The following is a 15911-nucleotide window of genomic DNA, read 5'->3' as shown; positions in this document are numbered from 1 at the left end:
TAGTCTGATCTCAATCTTTTTAATACTCTCGCTGATCGGTAATAACAAGGACCTTAGCAAAAATTCTAGGTTTCCCAGCGGGACAACAGACAAGGGAATATTAGCAATATGTGTCTTTTATCATAATAGGAGCTGGATCCTCATGAGCAATGGGTTTAGGGTGTAAATCGACCAATGGTTTCTCTACTAATGTGGGGGTTTTTAAAAACTTCCCAAAATCCGAGTGTGGAACCTTGGGTTTGCTCTTTCCTTGAACTCCCCTCGATTTCCTCCTGCGTTTATTTGGAGGAGGTCCAAAGGCTACTTGTGTGTTAGTTGGCTTAGATTTAGTTTTCCTAATCTTCGAGGCTGGAGGGGCCGGAGGGGGTTGGGACACTAAATCAATGGTCACCCTTGGGGGGCTAGAACTAATTTCTGGGGCTATACTCAAGGCTTCAACTGGTGATATGTTAGTGCAATCCCTCAGCAATAGTGGGACATCATCAATTCGGGACAACTCCTCCCTTGGTAAAATAAGTTGGTCTCCGAGGGGCGTGTTTTTCATATTATCTATTGAGCGTCTCCGTTCTGCCCTTAACCTGGACAGATTACACTCTTTGTCCCCCTCCCCCACTGCCCGGGAGAAATAATTCTCTAGAGTCCTATTCTTTGCTCCACCCGGTTTTAGTGGGGTGCTCTCCCTTGCAGGGGACGGCATAATGTTCACAATAAATTAAACTCGGCGGGCGGCTCCACCGAGTGTAAGAGACCAGGGATCGGAAGCACAATCCAAGAGGGTAGGCCCAGCCCGGCCACCTTCGGCCCCGGACGGCCACAGACGGTCCCGCCCTTGTCCCGGGCTTCTCCCGGCGCCCTCCCGCGCGCTCCCGCGCCGCGGAAGAAGCTGCACCTGATATAGGGGGAGGGTGCTTAGGGGGCGTGGCCAGCAGGGAGAGCGTCCAGGTGCAGGAAATGATGGCAGCACAGGGACTCCTGGGCAATGGAGTCCCTGATCCTCACCTGGCGCTCACAGCCCTGCTCCCCGAGATTCAGGCAGCTCCCCTGTCAGGAATCAGCAACGATGCGCCCAGGCACACGGGCGAAGCGGGACCCGCGGAGCGGGTTCCGCGAGGTGCAGCAGCAGAACAAACAGCCCAACAGGAAGGACCTCGCAGGACAGAGCTCGCGCTCACAGGTCAGTCAATGTCTCCCAAAGAGCTAGGGACAAGCAGGCTCTTTTCAGCTGTGCTTAGGGGGCGTGGCCAGCAGGGAGAGCGTCCAGGTGCAGGAAATGATGGCAGCACAGGGACTCCTGGGCAATGGAGTCCCTGATCCTCACCTGGCGCTCGCAGCCCTGCTCCCCGAGATTCAGGCAGCTCCCCTGTCAGGAATCAGCAACGATGCGCCCAGGCACACGGGCGAAGCGGGACCCGCAGAGCGGGTTCCGCGAGGTGCAGCAGCAGAACAAACAGCCCAACAGGAAGGACCTCGCAGGACAGAGCTCGCGCTCACAGGTCAGTCAATGTCTCCCCGACAGTTAAATATGCCTGTTCTTTCGTAAGCCTGAGCAGTGAACTCCGCTCCGTTTGCAGAGTTTTTCACGTCCATGGACCTCACAGTTTTTTTTTCCTCACTCGCCAACGGTAAGTTGTCGAACGCGAGCAAGTAAAATCCAACACTTGACCACTTCCCAGAGAGATTTCCCCATGTGGGCGTTCATGGATGGTATATACCGCTCGCATCAGTTCACGTTGAGGAAGCTGCCACTCGAGTAGAACTTCTACTCGAACGGCAGAAAGAAGCAGCGCCCTCTGGTGCTTTGCATGGTGCTGTTCACGCTGATTTTACAAATCAGTGAGAGCGGCGCGTGGTAACCCACCCTGCCGCTCGCGGAGCTCTGCGGAGCTTAGCGGAGTTTTTTTGTCACTTTGCCCAGGCTTATTCTTTTGTTTTCTGCTGCAGAAAGAAAGCTGTTCATCAGCACATCGAATCGAGACACGAGCTCCAGCTGGGAATAACGGCCAAAGCTGTGACTGTTAAAAGGAGCGATCTAAGGCTGGAAGGGCCAGATTACTGTTGTAACATTCTCGACATTGAGTTGTATTCCAGGTAGAAAGTATTTTAGTAACTCTTGGTCCATGTCAGCCTAACAAAAAAGGCTTCCGTGTTAAAACCTGCAGTTGCGCAGCAGATGGTGATTTGTGAGGAAAGCGTAAAAATCTCTAATTAAGGCCTCATTAAGAGGCCTTCGTTAATCGTGTCAGAGTTACACGGTCTAAGGTAACTCCAGGACCCATGGATTTTCACTCGGCGAAAATCGTGGGTGTCAATTCACCAAAATGCCAGGTGTAGCGGAAGTGACATCACACGCCATTGTACCTTTGCTATGACTCACACACATGTAAATGTACTTATAGAGCGCACTGTCACCAGACAGCCACCTTGCGGTGTCGCCGTTGCGGTTTCCTGGCGCTGATACTCATACCGCTGTGGAATCCCTCCTGGCTTTCCCTGTGAAGTGTCCACTCCTGGGCACCCCCAGGGTGAAGCCAGGCATCCTTAGCGGTGTGGAGGCTAAACAAGCTATTGCCCAGAGTTGCAGCGTGGGGCCGTGATTAGAATAGGCACCGAGGCGAGAATAGACAGGTCCGAGGAAATTGAGCCGAGCCCCGCTGAGGCAGGAATCGAACCCTGGTCCCTGGCCAGAACTCTGCTTCAGGGTCTGCCGCTCTAACCATTGAGCCACACTCCTCCACGTGCATACACATACACACATATTTACACTTTCTCACATAAACACACTCTCACCCACAAGCACGTATACAACATACATTTAAAAGCACTGTTTACGTCCCTTATCTGCCAGGTGGGGTCATATTCCAGCTAATTGTACTCCATTGTACATGCAGTTAGGGAAATACATAATTATAGTGGCCTCATTAATAATGATTAAAATATCCCCAAATTAAACTCTGGGCCCCAAAAAAGGAACTTAACCTGCAGCCTCAATCATCTGTTTAGACAAGGAACTTCTCTGCGTCTTACAGTATTCTCATGAAGAATGGAGGGGGTGGGGGGGGCTTGGCCCCCGCTCCCAGTATATATTATCAGCAAGAATAACAAAAATATGTGTTCTACCTTTTAATTCATTCAAAAATCAGTTGAAGCGTTGTGCTGGTAGGTTACTTGTTATTATACAACCAAACGCCGATCTATCAAGGATGAAAGGCTGAGTCAGCCCGACTTGACATTCCAGGTGGTGTAGGTGTCATCTGGCGGCACGGTTTTTTTTTCTTGTAACCTGCGTTCTTACATTTTCTGTCATAGACAGAGGACCATCTGTACCAGGGAGCAGTGATAAAGCGAAACTGACACCTGTCATGGGACCGCCTGAGACCTCTGACCTCTGCTGGGATGCAGGCCGAGAGGCTGCGTGCGGACATCAGCAGCGAGTGCAAGAACCCCCGGGGCTATCCCACCCATGAACTGGCCTGTCTGCTCCCCCCGAAAATAAAAATATATAATGCACAATATTTTACACATTTTGCCCATTCGTAATCAAGAAGTAATTTGTAATGAACGGTACCTGCTTCCTCAGGGGGCGCCATACTCGGACAGGGGGGCACCTACAGGAAACACCAGGGCAGGAGGGAAGCTGGCGCGAGCCTGGCAGTGCCCAGAGACTGACTGTACCCTGAGGCTCGCGCTGCATGCAGTACTCTCATCAAAGAGTGCACGAGGGCATGAGAGGAGGCGTGGCGTGACCTCTGCCCAGACTGTACCAGAGGAAGTTCAGTGATTTGTGACGCGCCCGTGGTCCCCGCGCCCCGTCTGGTGTTGTTCTCGCAGACTCAGCTTTAGAGTAGACGGCTCCTTTCACACACTCACACACCCCGAAAATAGAACCAGGAAGGCAGAAAAAGCGGTCTGTCGAAAAAAACATTTCGTTGTAGCAACACTAGACTGGAGCCAAGGTCTGCGGTGTCGACAGAGCCCGGGAATTTCCCCACCTGGCGCCTTATTATTTTTATTTATTTATTTGGTCTTGAGTATTTGCATAGAACAAATTTCGTCACAGAGTTGAAGGACACCTTGCGACTCAAGCGGCACGAACATATAAATGAACACATAGTGACAAAAAAAATACCAATCACAAGTTAGCTAGGTAATGACAATTGCAAATTCATATGAATAAATGCATGCTACATGTTTCGATTTGTTTAAGCTGGTGTTCATGCTTGTAAAAAGTAAAGAACCATTACCTGCTATTGTCACTCCTCGGCCCAGCCCCAGGCCCCACCTGTGCCTCTCAAGCACCAATATTATTTCAGGTATCTTTTATTCTGACGACATTTCCACTCAATGCACAGTTCAGAAAAGACACCATTAAGTCTTTCCACACCTGGACGCAAAGTTTAAAGAGTCCTCCTTGTTCACTTTTAACACGCTATGTGCCATGAAAGTGTTAGATTTGGACCAGGTGGCCGCCCTACATGTTTCCTAGTGGGATACCCCAACCAACCCATCCCAAGGCTTAGGTGCTGCCCTGGTAGGGGAGTCCCGTAGACTCTCTGGAACAACACAGTCAGCAGAAACCCAAGCGTGAGGGGTGGCCTGCCCAACCAGTGCCTCGAAGGCGCTGTCGCCACCCACTTCCCTTTATTTGCAGACCGTAAGCCGCAAATAAAGCATTCGAAACAGAGAAATCCTTGGTTCTCTGCAAGTAACACTCTCACAACTAAGGACTCAGCAATCCCTGAGCCTGACACGTCTCCCATCACGGGGAGAACGGTCCCTTGTGGACCGTGAAGGTGTTTCTGGACTTTAGCCTCAAGGTAGGATCAGGTCTCAGAACTGTTCTATCTGGCAGGAACATTAAATAAAGGTTATTTATTTCCAGGGTCTCTAGCTCCCCTAAATGTTTACGTGCCTTTATAGCAAATAAAAATACACTTTTGCTGAAACCGATGCAATGTCTGCCATATCCAAGGTCTCAGATGGTTTATCTTGTATCCTTCAAGACCGACAGAGAAGTCCCAGGGAGCGACTGGCGTCTTGGTTCTTGGTCTCTCTAACCTGAAGCTCTTCGATAGCTTGAGAGCCAGAGGAATAAGATGAGGAACACTCCCGCCTGGACCCCAAGCTCTTCGATAACTTGAGAGCCAGAGGAATAAGATGAGGAACACTCCCGCCTGGACCCCAAGCTCTTCGATAACTTGAGAGCCAGAGGAATAAGATGAGGAACACTCCCGCCTGGACCTCTGAGACCTCTAAGTGCTGCCCGTGAGGGTGAAGGCATGGAAGGGGAGAGCGCCCACAGGAAGCCATATTCTAGCAAATCTAAAGAAGGAATTGGTCCCACATCCTTCCATTCACAACCGTAACTTTGCACCAACTCTCAAAATGCTTCCAGCGCCTTGAATAAACTGTGTGAGTTGAAGGCTTCCCGCGAGCCTGTATAGCACCTGCCACCTCCTTTAAACACCCTAAACCTGAAAGGGCCCGTTGTTCGATACCCATGCCAGGGGATGCAAGGTCTACGTGTGAGAGAGCACGCATGGACATTGATGAGCTGGAGGGTGAAGAGGAAGCTGAAGAGGCTGGCCCCTCCATTACAGACTGCAGCGGAGACCATGGATGTCGGAATCCGTGGAGACCATGGATGCCGGAATCAACATGGAGCTCACGTGATCACTTGCACCTGGTTGCTCAGAATCTTTTGCAGGACCCTGGGAAGAAGCTGTATTGAGGAAAAGCAAACACCACCAAGCCGTTTTAAATCACAACTCACCCAACCTCACTGCACTCTCAGCAATATACCAGCTCCGCTGTAATCAGGCGTCGTAGCACACCCGGGACATACTAGGTGTCACTGGGTGGGCCCGATGATGAAGCATGCCACCAACTAGGTTGGTGGGTGAGGGCTTCATGAATACACCAACAAGGTGCCCGTGACAGAACTAATTTGAGTACTGGAAGACTTTGGTCAACCTAAGCTAGTCCTCTTTGTTTAATCACATATAAACCCTCAGGGACTCGGACTAGCTAACTAGTCCTCTCTCTCCCTCTTGTTACACGCGGCTTACTAACTTATGCCTGCTACCCCTCTGGAGGTGTAGGGCATCACCCAGGACTCTCCAACTATCTCTGTCCCGGGATTTTCTATCAATCTGCCTCCTGGTGTAACCCTTCTCCTTGCAAACAGCCTCAAGGCCTCAGTGGAAGGTGTTTCTTGGCCTTCATTTTTCTTTTTGCCTTGGGAGTTTTAGATGAGGGGTTGCCTGGTGGTGTTTGATGCGGGCTTGCGGAGGGTGTGACCTATTCAGCCCCTGTGCCTTTTCAGGATTTCTTCATGTGAGGGGAGTTGTAAAGTCTGCTGCCATAGGTCGTTGTTGCTGCTGGTGCTTGGCCAGCGGATTCAGAGGACTTTTCTCAGACAGGTGTTGATGAAGGTCTGGACTTTGTTGGTGGTCGCCACTGTTGTCCTTCAAGTTTCCGCTCCATACAGAAGGACCGAATGTGCGTTGGTGTTAAAAAGCCTGATCTTGGTTTGCAGTGTTAGGTCCTTGGAGCTTTAACTCAATGAAATCAGTCCTTGCTTTGCCGATTCTTGCCTTGCATCAGTGTCTGTGCCGCCCGGCTAGTCTAAGACACTGCCCAGGTAGGTGAAGGCCTCAACTTCTTCCAGTGCATCGCCTGCAAGAGTGACTGCAGTTGCGCTGGCCGTGTTAGCCTTCAGGATCTTGGTCTTTCCCCTGTGGATGTTGAGGCCACGTTGGCCTGATGTGGACTGCTGAACCTGTCCACTATCAGTAGGAAGGACTGCTTGCTCAGATGATACGAGATTGGGGTCAGAAGATTGCAGCGTAGTCCCTCTTGAATGTTTATCAACCCAATAATGTACGTTGTCCTTAGCACGAACAAGTGACATTTTGCCCAGGCGAAACTCTCCATGGCCACTTTTGTTTTGCCATGGTCCTGTTCCTTGTACCGCCGTGCCTTTTCAAGTAACTTTTCTCTACTTGCTTGTCAGCCCTGACTAGAACAGAGGAAATCCCCAGGTGGGGTGCAAACCTTTGAAGGACATACCGTACCGTCCATAACTCCTTCCAGTTTGAGCAGTGAATCTCCTCTGACACTGACAGCTTCCTTTTACTTCTGGCCCCTCAAGAGTGGCACCTCACCCCATTTGCTGGCATCTTATGTCATTGCGTGCAGGCTTGTGCATTGAAAGAATACATCCCTTCCTCTGACTCTCCTCATTCAGCCGCCACCGTAAAAGGGCTTTCAACTCCCCAGTGACAGGAACGAGCCTCTCATATTCCATTGACACTGAGGGCCAATGACCTAGAAAAAGGTCCACTCGCTGCAAATGATGCCGCTCCCAGGGGACCACTGATGTTGTTGCCGACATCAGGCCCTGAATCTTCAACCAATGCCTGGCCGTGGCCTCCTGCAGCTGTGTCTGCAGAGAATGGATCCTCCGGACCCCTTCTGTGTATCTATTAATGTCCCAGTAAAAGTCTTAGGCCTTTCTGTTGTACACACCCTCGGAGACGAGGACTGACTGAAGGGGGGGCGCCCCGAACTGAAAGTGTTGCTCTTGTATCACAAACCTCAGAAGCTGCTGATTGTCCTCCATTATTGGGACATGAAAACATGCATCTTGAAAATCGAAGGTCGCTAGAAGGTCGTTTCAACAACATTGCAATCACCATTCCCAACGCTAGCATCCTGAAGGGTGCGAACCCAACAAACCTGTTGAGACGTCTCTGGGACAAGGTCAGTACACCTGCAACACTGCTTGTTACTTGGCCAGGTCTATCGGCACTAGTGTGGTGGGAAAGTCATGCTGTGGAGGAAGGCTTGCAAAGTCTATGACATCTTGTGTTACTGCAAAGACCGCGATCTGATACTACCTGAACCCGCTCCAGACAAGAGTTCTCTATCCGGGCTCCCACTGCCCTGCTCAGAGAGTCGAGAGTTATGGGCGTGTTGGGTGTCAGTCTGTGGCCAGGACGTTCTGCCGTAGAAGGGCAGTTACTTCTCCTGAAGTGCTGGCCTGTCTTTTTTCTGAAAAAGACTTCTTTGCAGAAGGGGCTCGAAATGGAGAAAAGTATCTTCCTCTCCTGAGCCAACTTTTTCACTATTTCCTCCAGTTGTGCCCCAGAATTGGAAGGTGGAGAATCAAAGACCTCTGTGACTGATCCACTTTGCAGATCCTCAGCGACGATAGCCTTCTAACAGCCATGTAGGGTCGTGACGATGCTGCTGCTGCCCCGAGGGAGTCAAAAACAGAATCCAACAATCACGGTACTAGAAGATCCACCTTTCCGAGAACCTCTGAAGGATCCTTATTCTCTTATAAACTATCATAAAAGTATCTAAAAGTGTCCGAAAGCCTCGCAACATCATCTGGGAGGCAAATGTAGCAGCGGTGGTCTGTTCGAATGCTGAGCAGCTCCTTTTGAAGGCACCCGCCATTTTCCTGACCACCGCATCTGGAAGAGAGACTTCTTGGAGGCCAAAAATGAAGCGGATGCCAAACTGACCAAAATGGGGTTCGCCTTCGTAACCCGAGAAAGGTTCACATCAAACTGGTCCAGAGGAACCTTTTAGCTAGAAATCTGGAAAAAGAGGAATTCCCTAAATCCTTCCACTCTTTCAGGATCATGGATTTAACTAGCACAGGGAAAGGTAGAGCGTCAGCGTGCACGGCCGGAAACGTACAAAAAAAACATGTTGTCCTACAGGGACTTCCTAAGGAACTTTAACAAATCTCTAAGTCTCGCAGTCACCTCCACCGGTTGACTCCAGTTAATGTTTTTAGGGCCCTCACCTAAGTCCTCATCTGAGTCGAGCCTCGGCCATTTCTCATGTGGTCCCCCCAACGTTGATCTGAGACTCTAATTCTGAATTTGCGGTGGACATCTTCTCCTCTGGATGTGGTTCATTAGCTGTGTCCTGGTGGTTCACTTTTCTGTGCAGGTTTCTTAGGCTCCGTAGTGACCTCTTGACCTCCTGTGCTGTCTTTCTCCATCAACAGAGTTGAGCTGCAGATAGCTGAATTATTGAAAAGGCCCATAATCAGGGCCCCTGGAATTATGCAGCAGGGGAGCACCAAATTATGCAGAAGGATTTATTTATTTAGGAGTTTTATATAGCGCTGGTCAGACCCGAAGGTATCGGAGGCTTTACAACATTTGTCAAGTGACTGTCGAGTAACACAGAGTTGTAACAGTAAACACAGTGTTTCGAGATGGGTCCTTGATCAGCATTTGTCACGTAGCATTCAAATGCAAAGTAGTAGTAGTAGTCGTAGTAGTAAAAGGGGGGGGGGAAGGGTGCGAGTGAAGAGGAATAGGCTTTATCAATAGGATTTACCAAATTATGCTGCAAAACCCCACACAAATTATGAGGCATAACGCAGCACATTGTTTGATACTATTACTTCATTTTTTGTGTGTAATTTTTACACATTAAAATTCTGTCTGGGCAAAGATTTCCCCTCATTAGTACCAGTTTAACAACCAAATACTGGAAACACGAACAGACAAATGACTGGTGAACCTTTGCAAAGGGTCTTCTCCTGCCCGCGAACCCACGCTGCGGGCATTTTAATAACATTGCATCCGTTTGTACTAGAAACGAAAACATTTGTTTGTTAACATTTGCAGATTTTGCAGCAGATTATGGATTATGTGGCAAATGCGACAAATCCATAATTCTGCGAAAAAAAGGCGCGGCTGTGGAATCGCATAATTCCAGTAGCTCTGTCCATAATTCATCAATTGTGAATTAGTTAAATAAGTAATCGATAACACTGGGTTTGAATTGTCACCCACACAATGCAGAGCCGTTGTTTCTCTTGCCTCAGCCGAGGAGACTCCCCGCAGCCACACCACCGGGTGTGCCTACATTTAAAGCAGACACGTGGCCCTCAGGCGGCACAGGCTTGCCCAGCACTTCTCGGAGACCGAAGGGGTTAAATCAACTCACCTCTGGGCCTGCAGGCGCATAAAAGGTGCCGGCTGTGTTCAGGGAGAACAAGTCGTTTTTCAGTTTTTTTTAAAAAGAATTCCGGCCCCTACTCCTGCTTCATTGCTCCTACTCTTAACAAAGTTACTGTGGAACCAATCTGCAGAGGAGAATTTCAGGTTTACGATTTATTTACGCTTGGGAATACCAGTAATTTACACTCGTGTGAGTCACGCTATGTTTACAAAAGTGAAAGAAATGCTGTAAATCCTCTGAATAAGAGAGTGCAGCTTGCTTGGTAATAACTTACTAGGTTGTCACTTACACATTCTTTTTTCTACTCCCAACCTTTTAATAATAATCACTTTTCATAGCTAGTTACGTTACAGGCTCAAACTAATTCTATAAACTCGTGCACAATCCTTCAACTTATAGTCAAGTTAAACATATGCCCCCCCCCCCTTTCCAGGAAGCCCCCCCATACCGAGTTGCATGGATTCATCGGGCCCTTCCTTGGAACGACGCTGCCCACCGCTGTGCCAAGGTAGCCACGTCCAGGAGGCAAATATTATTTGCCTCTTGTGCGACGATGACGTCGTCCAGTTCTGTGGTGTAATCTTCGTGGCTACCATCGAACCCCCTGGTAGCCACAGCGGACTCCCCTTTCGAACCCGCGACCATTTAGCTGTTCTCATTCATGAGGGTGTCTTTGGGTGACAGTTATGTGTGTCTTTCATCCTGCCAAGTTTTCGCTTAGGTTTCACTTGGGGGCGTGTCCAGGGGTGTGTCAGGGGAGTGGTCATTCATTCAGGTGTAACTTTCTAGCTCCTCGCGCCTGGAGCTGTCGCTGAAGATACACACGAAGCCGCCCTGTTTCCTTCTACAATCCGGGTAAGAGAGCGCCCAGAGGCGATGTATCTTGCTGTGCAGCGCTAATTGAGAAAGCCTCGCACTCGTTACACGTGTTGCTTGCACGGGTCTTCATGTTGTGTACCCTCAGCCAGGGCTTTCAGTGTAAAATGTAAATGTAAATGTGCTTGTACTTTCCTCGGGCTGCAGTGACAGCATGCACATCCTGTGTGCTGCTCACCCTGCTCACTTCTCACTAGTGGAGAAGTTAAGGCATGACGTCATGCCAGGTGAGCGTTGGAGGGGAAGGGGGAATCCTTTAAAGAGAGTCATTTTCTCTCTGGATTTCCCTTCTCTTTTTGAAACTCAGAAGCAGCAACATTGTGGTAGTGTCCCCAGGGCTTTAAGTCGAAGCTTTTTCAATATTATATACAAGCCATAGTTGCTGCTTATTTATCTTCTGCAACTAACAACCATTGACAAAGCCAATAGTCCTGACTAAAGGAGAGTAGGATCTGCTTCACATGGGTACCCCCTCTTTTTGCTGGTGTTTCACTGTTTTTCGTCCTTAGTCTGGCTGTGGCCCTGCTAATCAGGACCCCAGCCTAGCTGCTTCCTCTCTAAAATGGTTTCCAGGTACATTAGGTACATATCTAATTGGATTCTGGAGTGCCTTATAAGCTCCTAGTACATGGTATACTATGTACCTAGGGCATAGGTACCTCAGAGGCCTACCAGGGGCTGAAGCATGTATTATGCCACCCCTGGGAAGCACTCCAAAATGACACCACAGGTCTGCTACTGCAGCCTGGGTAAGGGTGTGCTTGCACCCCTTACTGCGGTATAGGCTACCTATATCAGTACCCTTTACAGACACATATAAACCTATAAGCCACTCCTATGGCAGGCCTTGACAATCATGAAGGCAGAGTGCTTGGTTTTATGTGAGAGGGTGCCCAAGCATGAGCTGAGCCCCTCTGCAGCTTTCGGAAATACTTCCTTATGGCTGTTCTGTGATACAGCCATCCCATATACTCTTAAGTGCATTATAACCTCGCGGTAAATGCTAACTTTGGAATGGCTGCATCAAAACATGTTGTGTTTTGTGTCAAACGCTTTGGAATACTATCCCCCCCCCCCCACCAGTCCTGGCGGGGGGGTAGCATTCCACCCTTCTAGAGGGAGAGACATGTTCACACTGGCTAAACCCGGTAAGAATTTCCTGAGCCCTGGCATCACAAAATGGATGCCTCTGCCACAGACACAGGTCTGGCCTCCTGCTGCTGACTGAAACTCTGGCAGGGGAGGCCTGGACAATAGGTTTCCTGTTGTGGGGAGGTGTCCCCACCTCCCCAGACAGGCTGATGTGTTTTGGGGCTGGGCGGGAGCACTCTCTGGTGCTTTGAAGTCCTGCACTTGGGGCACACTTGGTGTCCCTGTGCATACTCCAGTTCAAACCGTTGCAGGGGATACCTGCCCCTGCTCTGGCGCAAAACTGGACAAAGGAAATGGGTGACACCACCCCTCTTTCCTGGCCCACCCATAGGTGGGGCCTTAGAGTTAGTCCATCACTTAAACTTACTATAAGTATAGGAATCCAGTCCCTAGGATTTTAGATTACCCTGGACGAGACTGTGCAACGTACATCCTGGACCTTCAACGTTCTATCCTGACTAGAAGACTGAAGAGATCTCCCTTGGGGCCAAGGAGTGACTCCCCTGCTTGGCAGGCACCAAAGAAGCAACTGACCGGTCTGCAATTCTGAAGCTCCCGCCGGACGCAGAGGTCTCTGCATCCCCAGAGGTGGATTTCCAGACTTCACCGAGGCTACCCTGAGTCCGCAGCAAAGCTGAGGCCCGTGGCTATCGTGGGTGACATGGAACCGTGAGCCCTGGACACTGCAAACTTTTGAAGCAACACTATCTTCCTGGTCCTCCTCGAAGTTGTGCTTTTGGCTCTGAGTAGCCCCAGCCTTGAGCACCTCCTGCACCGAAGATTGTTGGCCTCCACTCCACGAGTGACCCGTGGGTCAGCTTCAAGTGCGACCGCTCGAGGCTCCTTCGCTATCACTAGCCCGTTGGCTAGCAGGTCCCCACGAAGGGGACTCCTTTTCTGATTGGGCTTACCTGGTTGCTCCAGACGTGCCCCGACTTACCCTTGCTGGGTGCGTCCCTCAGACCTTGCTGGTCTGCACCGCAGTCCTTTCTCTGAATTCCTGTGACTTGCCGATGCCAAGGCTTGTTGGGTCCATTCTGGTCGCCGATACTGCAGCACTCAACAGACTTTTTGGGACAGCTTGAATCCGGCTCGTGGACTTCGTCGACGCCTCCTGGACCTCGTGGCTGAAGAGTCAAGACATCCATCAACTCACCTGAAGCCCCAGACATCTGTGGGCATTGGTCCATCCTGCCCTTGGTCACTGGCTAGTAACCCAGACTCTGTCCCCTCTGCTTTCAGGTTCCCTACATCCTAGATCCAGCCTTGGATCTCTTCGGACACTTCTCCTCGTCACGGCAGCAGCAGTTCTTTGCCGGCTCCCATTGAAATCGACGACGCGACCCGACACCGAAAGACACCTATGCACCCTGGGTGAGGTAACTCGAGTACTCCGGTGCTCCCGTGGGTGCTAGCCCTAGAACTTCCTAAGTCCAAAAGGGTTTGGTCCTGACTCGATTCTAAGTGTCCCTAATCTTTAAATTTCCAACCGCGACATTGCCCATAGAAGCTAACAGGAACCCACGGTTGTGTTTACACTCTGCATACAGTCCCCGTGGGTCCCCTGTGTCACTACTTTGGGTGGTTCCTTGGGGTCCCAGCGATTCTACAGGCTATAGGCCTAGTGTCTATTCCAGTCGTGGTTCTTATACCACTTTTGTGGTGTATGGTTTGGTACGCCCCAAGGGCCCAAAAGTGTATTTGTGCTATTACTGATGATTGCTATCTTGTAACTTAAGTACTTCGAACTCCAGTCTCATAAAGAGACTAGAGGGGTGTGTGTTAACCTAAATACATATATTTTAAATATATACCCGGTGTGGTTGTCCTTTCATTTGATCATTCAAGAGATTATAGACTGGTAAAACAAGCTGCTTTACATTCCTTCAAGACTTAGCCTGAAGGCTGCTCTCTATAGCTACCACTAGGATAGCTTTCATATAAGGTTGGCTTTAACCATTCACCATAAGGGGTTGTTTGGACTGATACAAGGTGCCCACTAGAACTAGTGGAAAGCAGATATCAGGCCACCTTCTCACACTGACTTGTAGGTATGATGTTACTTGTTGTAGCATGTATCTGGTGCAGTGACCGAAGCAGCAAAATAAAAGTCGTGCGGCACACTATGTTAAGCACAGATTTTTAGCTTATGTGTATTTAAGCCACACCCTTTATTACATTGCCAACGCCCATTTGAGAGACCCCCCAGTTTTTTCATCCCACTTAAAGCCCTGCCATCAGCAATGTGTAAAAAAGAGACCACACAGTGTGAGAAAGATCTCAACAGCAAACTGGAGCCAGTGTCCGGAGCAAAGGCAAAACATGCATTTTATATATCACTTCATACAGGAAGTTCGCAAGCTTCTAAATGAAAGAAAGTGAAAAAAGGCACAAAAAGAAAGAAAGGGGATTGCTCAGAATCACACAGTGATGCAATGTCACCAGCAGAGGTTGACCGTGAGACATACAAACCTCTCCTAGCACCACAGGTGTGAGCACCAGGCTAGGGGGTATGAGGCATCAATCAGTCACCCGGACAGCCTCATGTTGAGCGGGGGCTGGGAGAGCTGCAGGGCATGGAGCCATGAAGCATTCACCCAAGGGAGTCTCATGTTGGGTGAGGAGAGGTGCTAAGGGTGGGGCAATGAACCACCCACCCAAGGAAGACTCATGTTGGGCGGGGGCTGGGAGAGCTGCAGGCCATGGAGCCATGAACCACCCACCCAAGGAAACCTCGTGTTGGGCGGGGTTTGGAAAAGCTGCCATGAATAAGGAACCCTTCAGAGGGTGTGGGCCATGAGCCATTCACCCTATATGAACCACTCACCCTGTTAGTCTCTTGCTGGGCGGGGTTTACCGGGCCTTGGGGTGCTGCTACACAGCTGATAATGGGGCCCAGTACCAACCATAAATGAAGCACACTGGTCGCACGGTGTGAGCAGAAGACCTTGTGCGGTCGCCGGCCCTTTTATTTATATCCTCTGGCCATGCCCGGCCAGAGGTTGCTGTGCAAGTACATCCGGGGCAGATGTCAGCCCCGATAGTGACCGGGTGGCTCACTACATCTCTTCCCCACTTTGCTCCAAACCCCTCACCTGGATGTTACAAACAAAGTCTGTGAGTCTCTGATTCGGCTTCGGATGGGGTCGTAGATCATACAGATAATTTTGGGACCTGGTCATACCTCCTCCCTGAGGCCCCATTGGGCACCCATCAGACGTCCCCTATTCACAAGATGGGGCACCTGTCTGTTGTTCTGGGGTCCCCTCTGTCACAGTGAGGTCTCCTGTCTCCAGGACTACCTCCTCCTCAACTTCCCCATGGCCTGAGACATCAACCTTCTTAAACCACAAGATGTTACTGTCTCTTCACCCTTCCGGGCAGTCCAAATCGTGCCTTCCACTGTGACTACCTACCAGACACCTGGTTCAAATGGTTCTGAATTTCCAGCCAGGCCTGCGTTCCTTCAGGAGCACCTGAGCTCCTGGTTCGAGTCGGTGGTGACCTGCTCTCCTCCTGACACTGGCTCTCGTGTTTTGCACCTGCCTGTTTTGGGTACCCTCAGGATCATACTTAGGTTGAAACCATTCCAGGTGCACATGAATCATGTCGTGCCAGTAGACTGTCAGCATGAGGGTCCATGAGGGACACTGAGGGGCCAATTCTGATCCGGGTCGGAAAGCACTCTGACCGAGTCGGATCCGGAGTGTTTTCTGACCGAGATGGACCCCTACAGTCCAACCAAGCGAGTACGATGCGGCCGTATGCTGTCGGACTCCCATAGAAGTCAATTGGAGCCGGTCGTACGATGCGTACATGTGCTCCCATTGACTGAATAGGTACATCTCGAACAAGTGCGCCCCCTACAGTGGGTATGCGTCGGTGCCATC

General features: G+C 50.1%; 1 protein-coding gene across 2 annotated transcripts in view; it reads right to left on the bottom strand.

The window, feature by feature from the left end:
• SLC11A1 (solute carrier family 11 member 1) overlaps positions 1-10685 on the bottom strand; it is a 206210-nt gene extending 195525 nt beyond the window's left edge. The window contains exon 1 of one of the 2 annotated variants that reach the window (XM_085650027.1): positions 10442-10685. In XM_085650027.1, coding sequence (XP_085506153.1) covers positions 10442-10652 — 211 coding nt within the window. In that variant the 5' untranslated portion in view covers positions 10653-10685. Of the gene's footprint in view, positions 1-3565; positions 3912-10441 lie in introns of those variants that run through there. The other variant, XM_085650028.1, reaches the window with a different exon arrangement.
• Between the last annotated feature and the right edge of the window lie 5226 nt (positions 10686-15911).

Source organism: Triturus cristatus, chromosome 3_2 (assembly GCF_964204655.1).
Source record: "Triturus cristatus chromosome 3_2, aTriCri1.1, whole genome shotgun sequence".
Lineage (NCBI taxonomy): Eukaryota > Metazoa > Chordata > Amphibia > Caudata > Salamandridae > Triturus > Triturus cristatus.
Note: the sequence above shows the minus strand (reverse complement) of the source record. Positions and strands in the feature narration are given on the sequence as shown.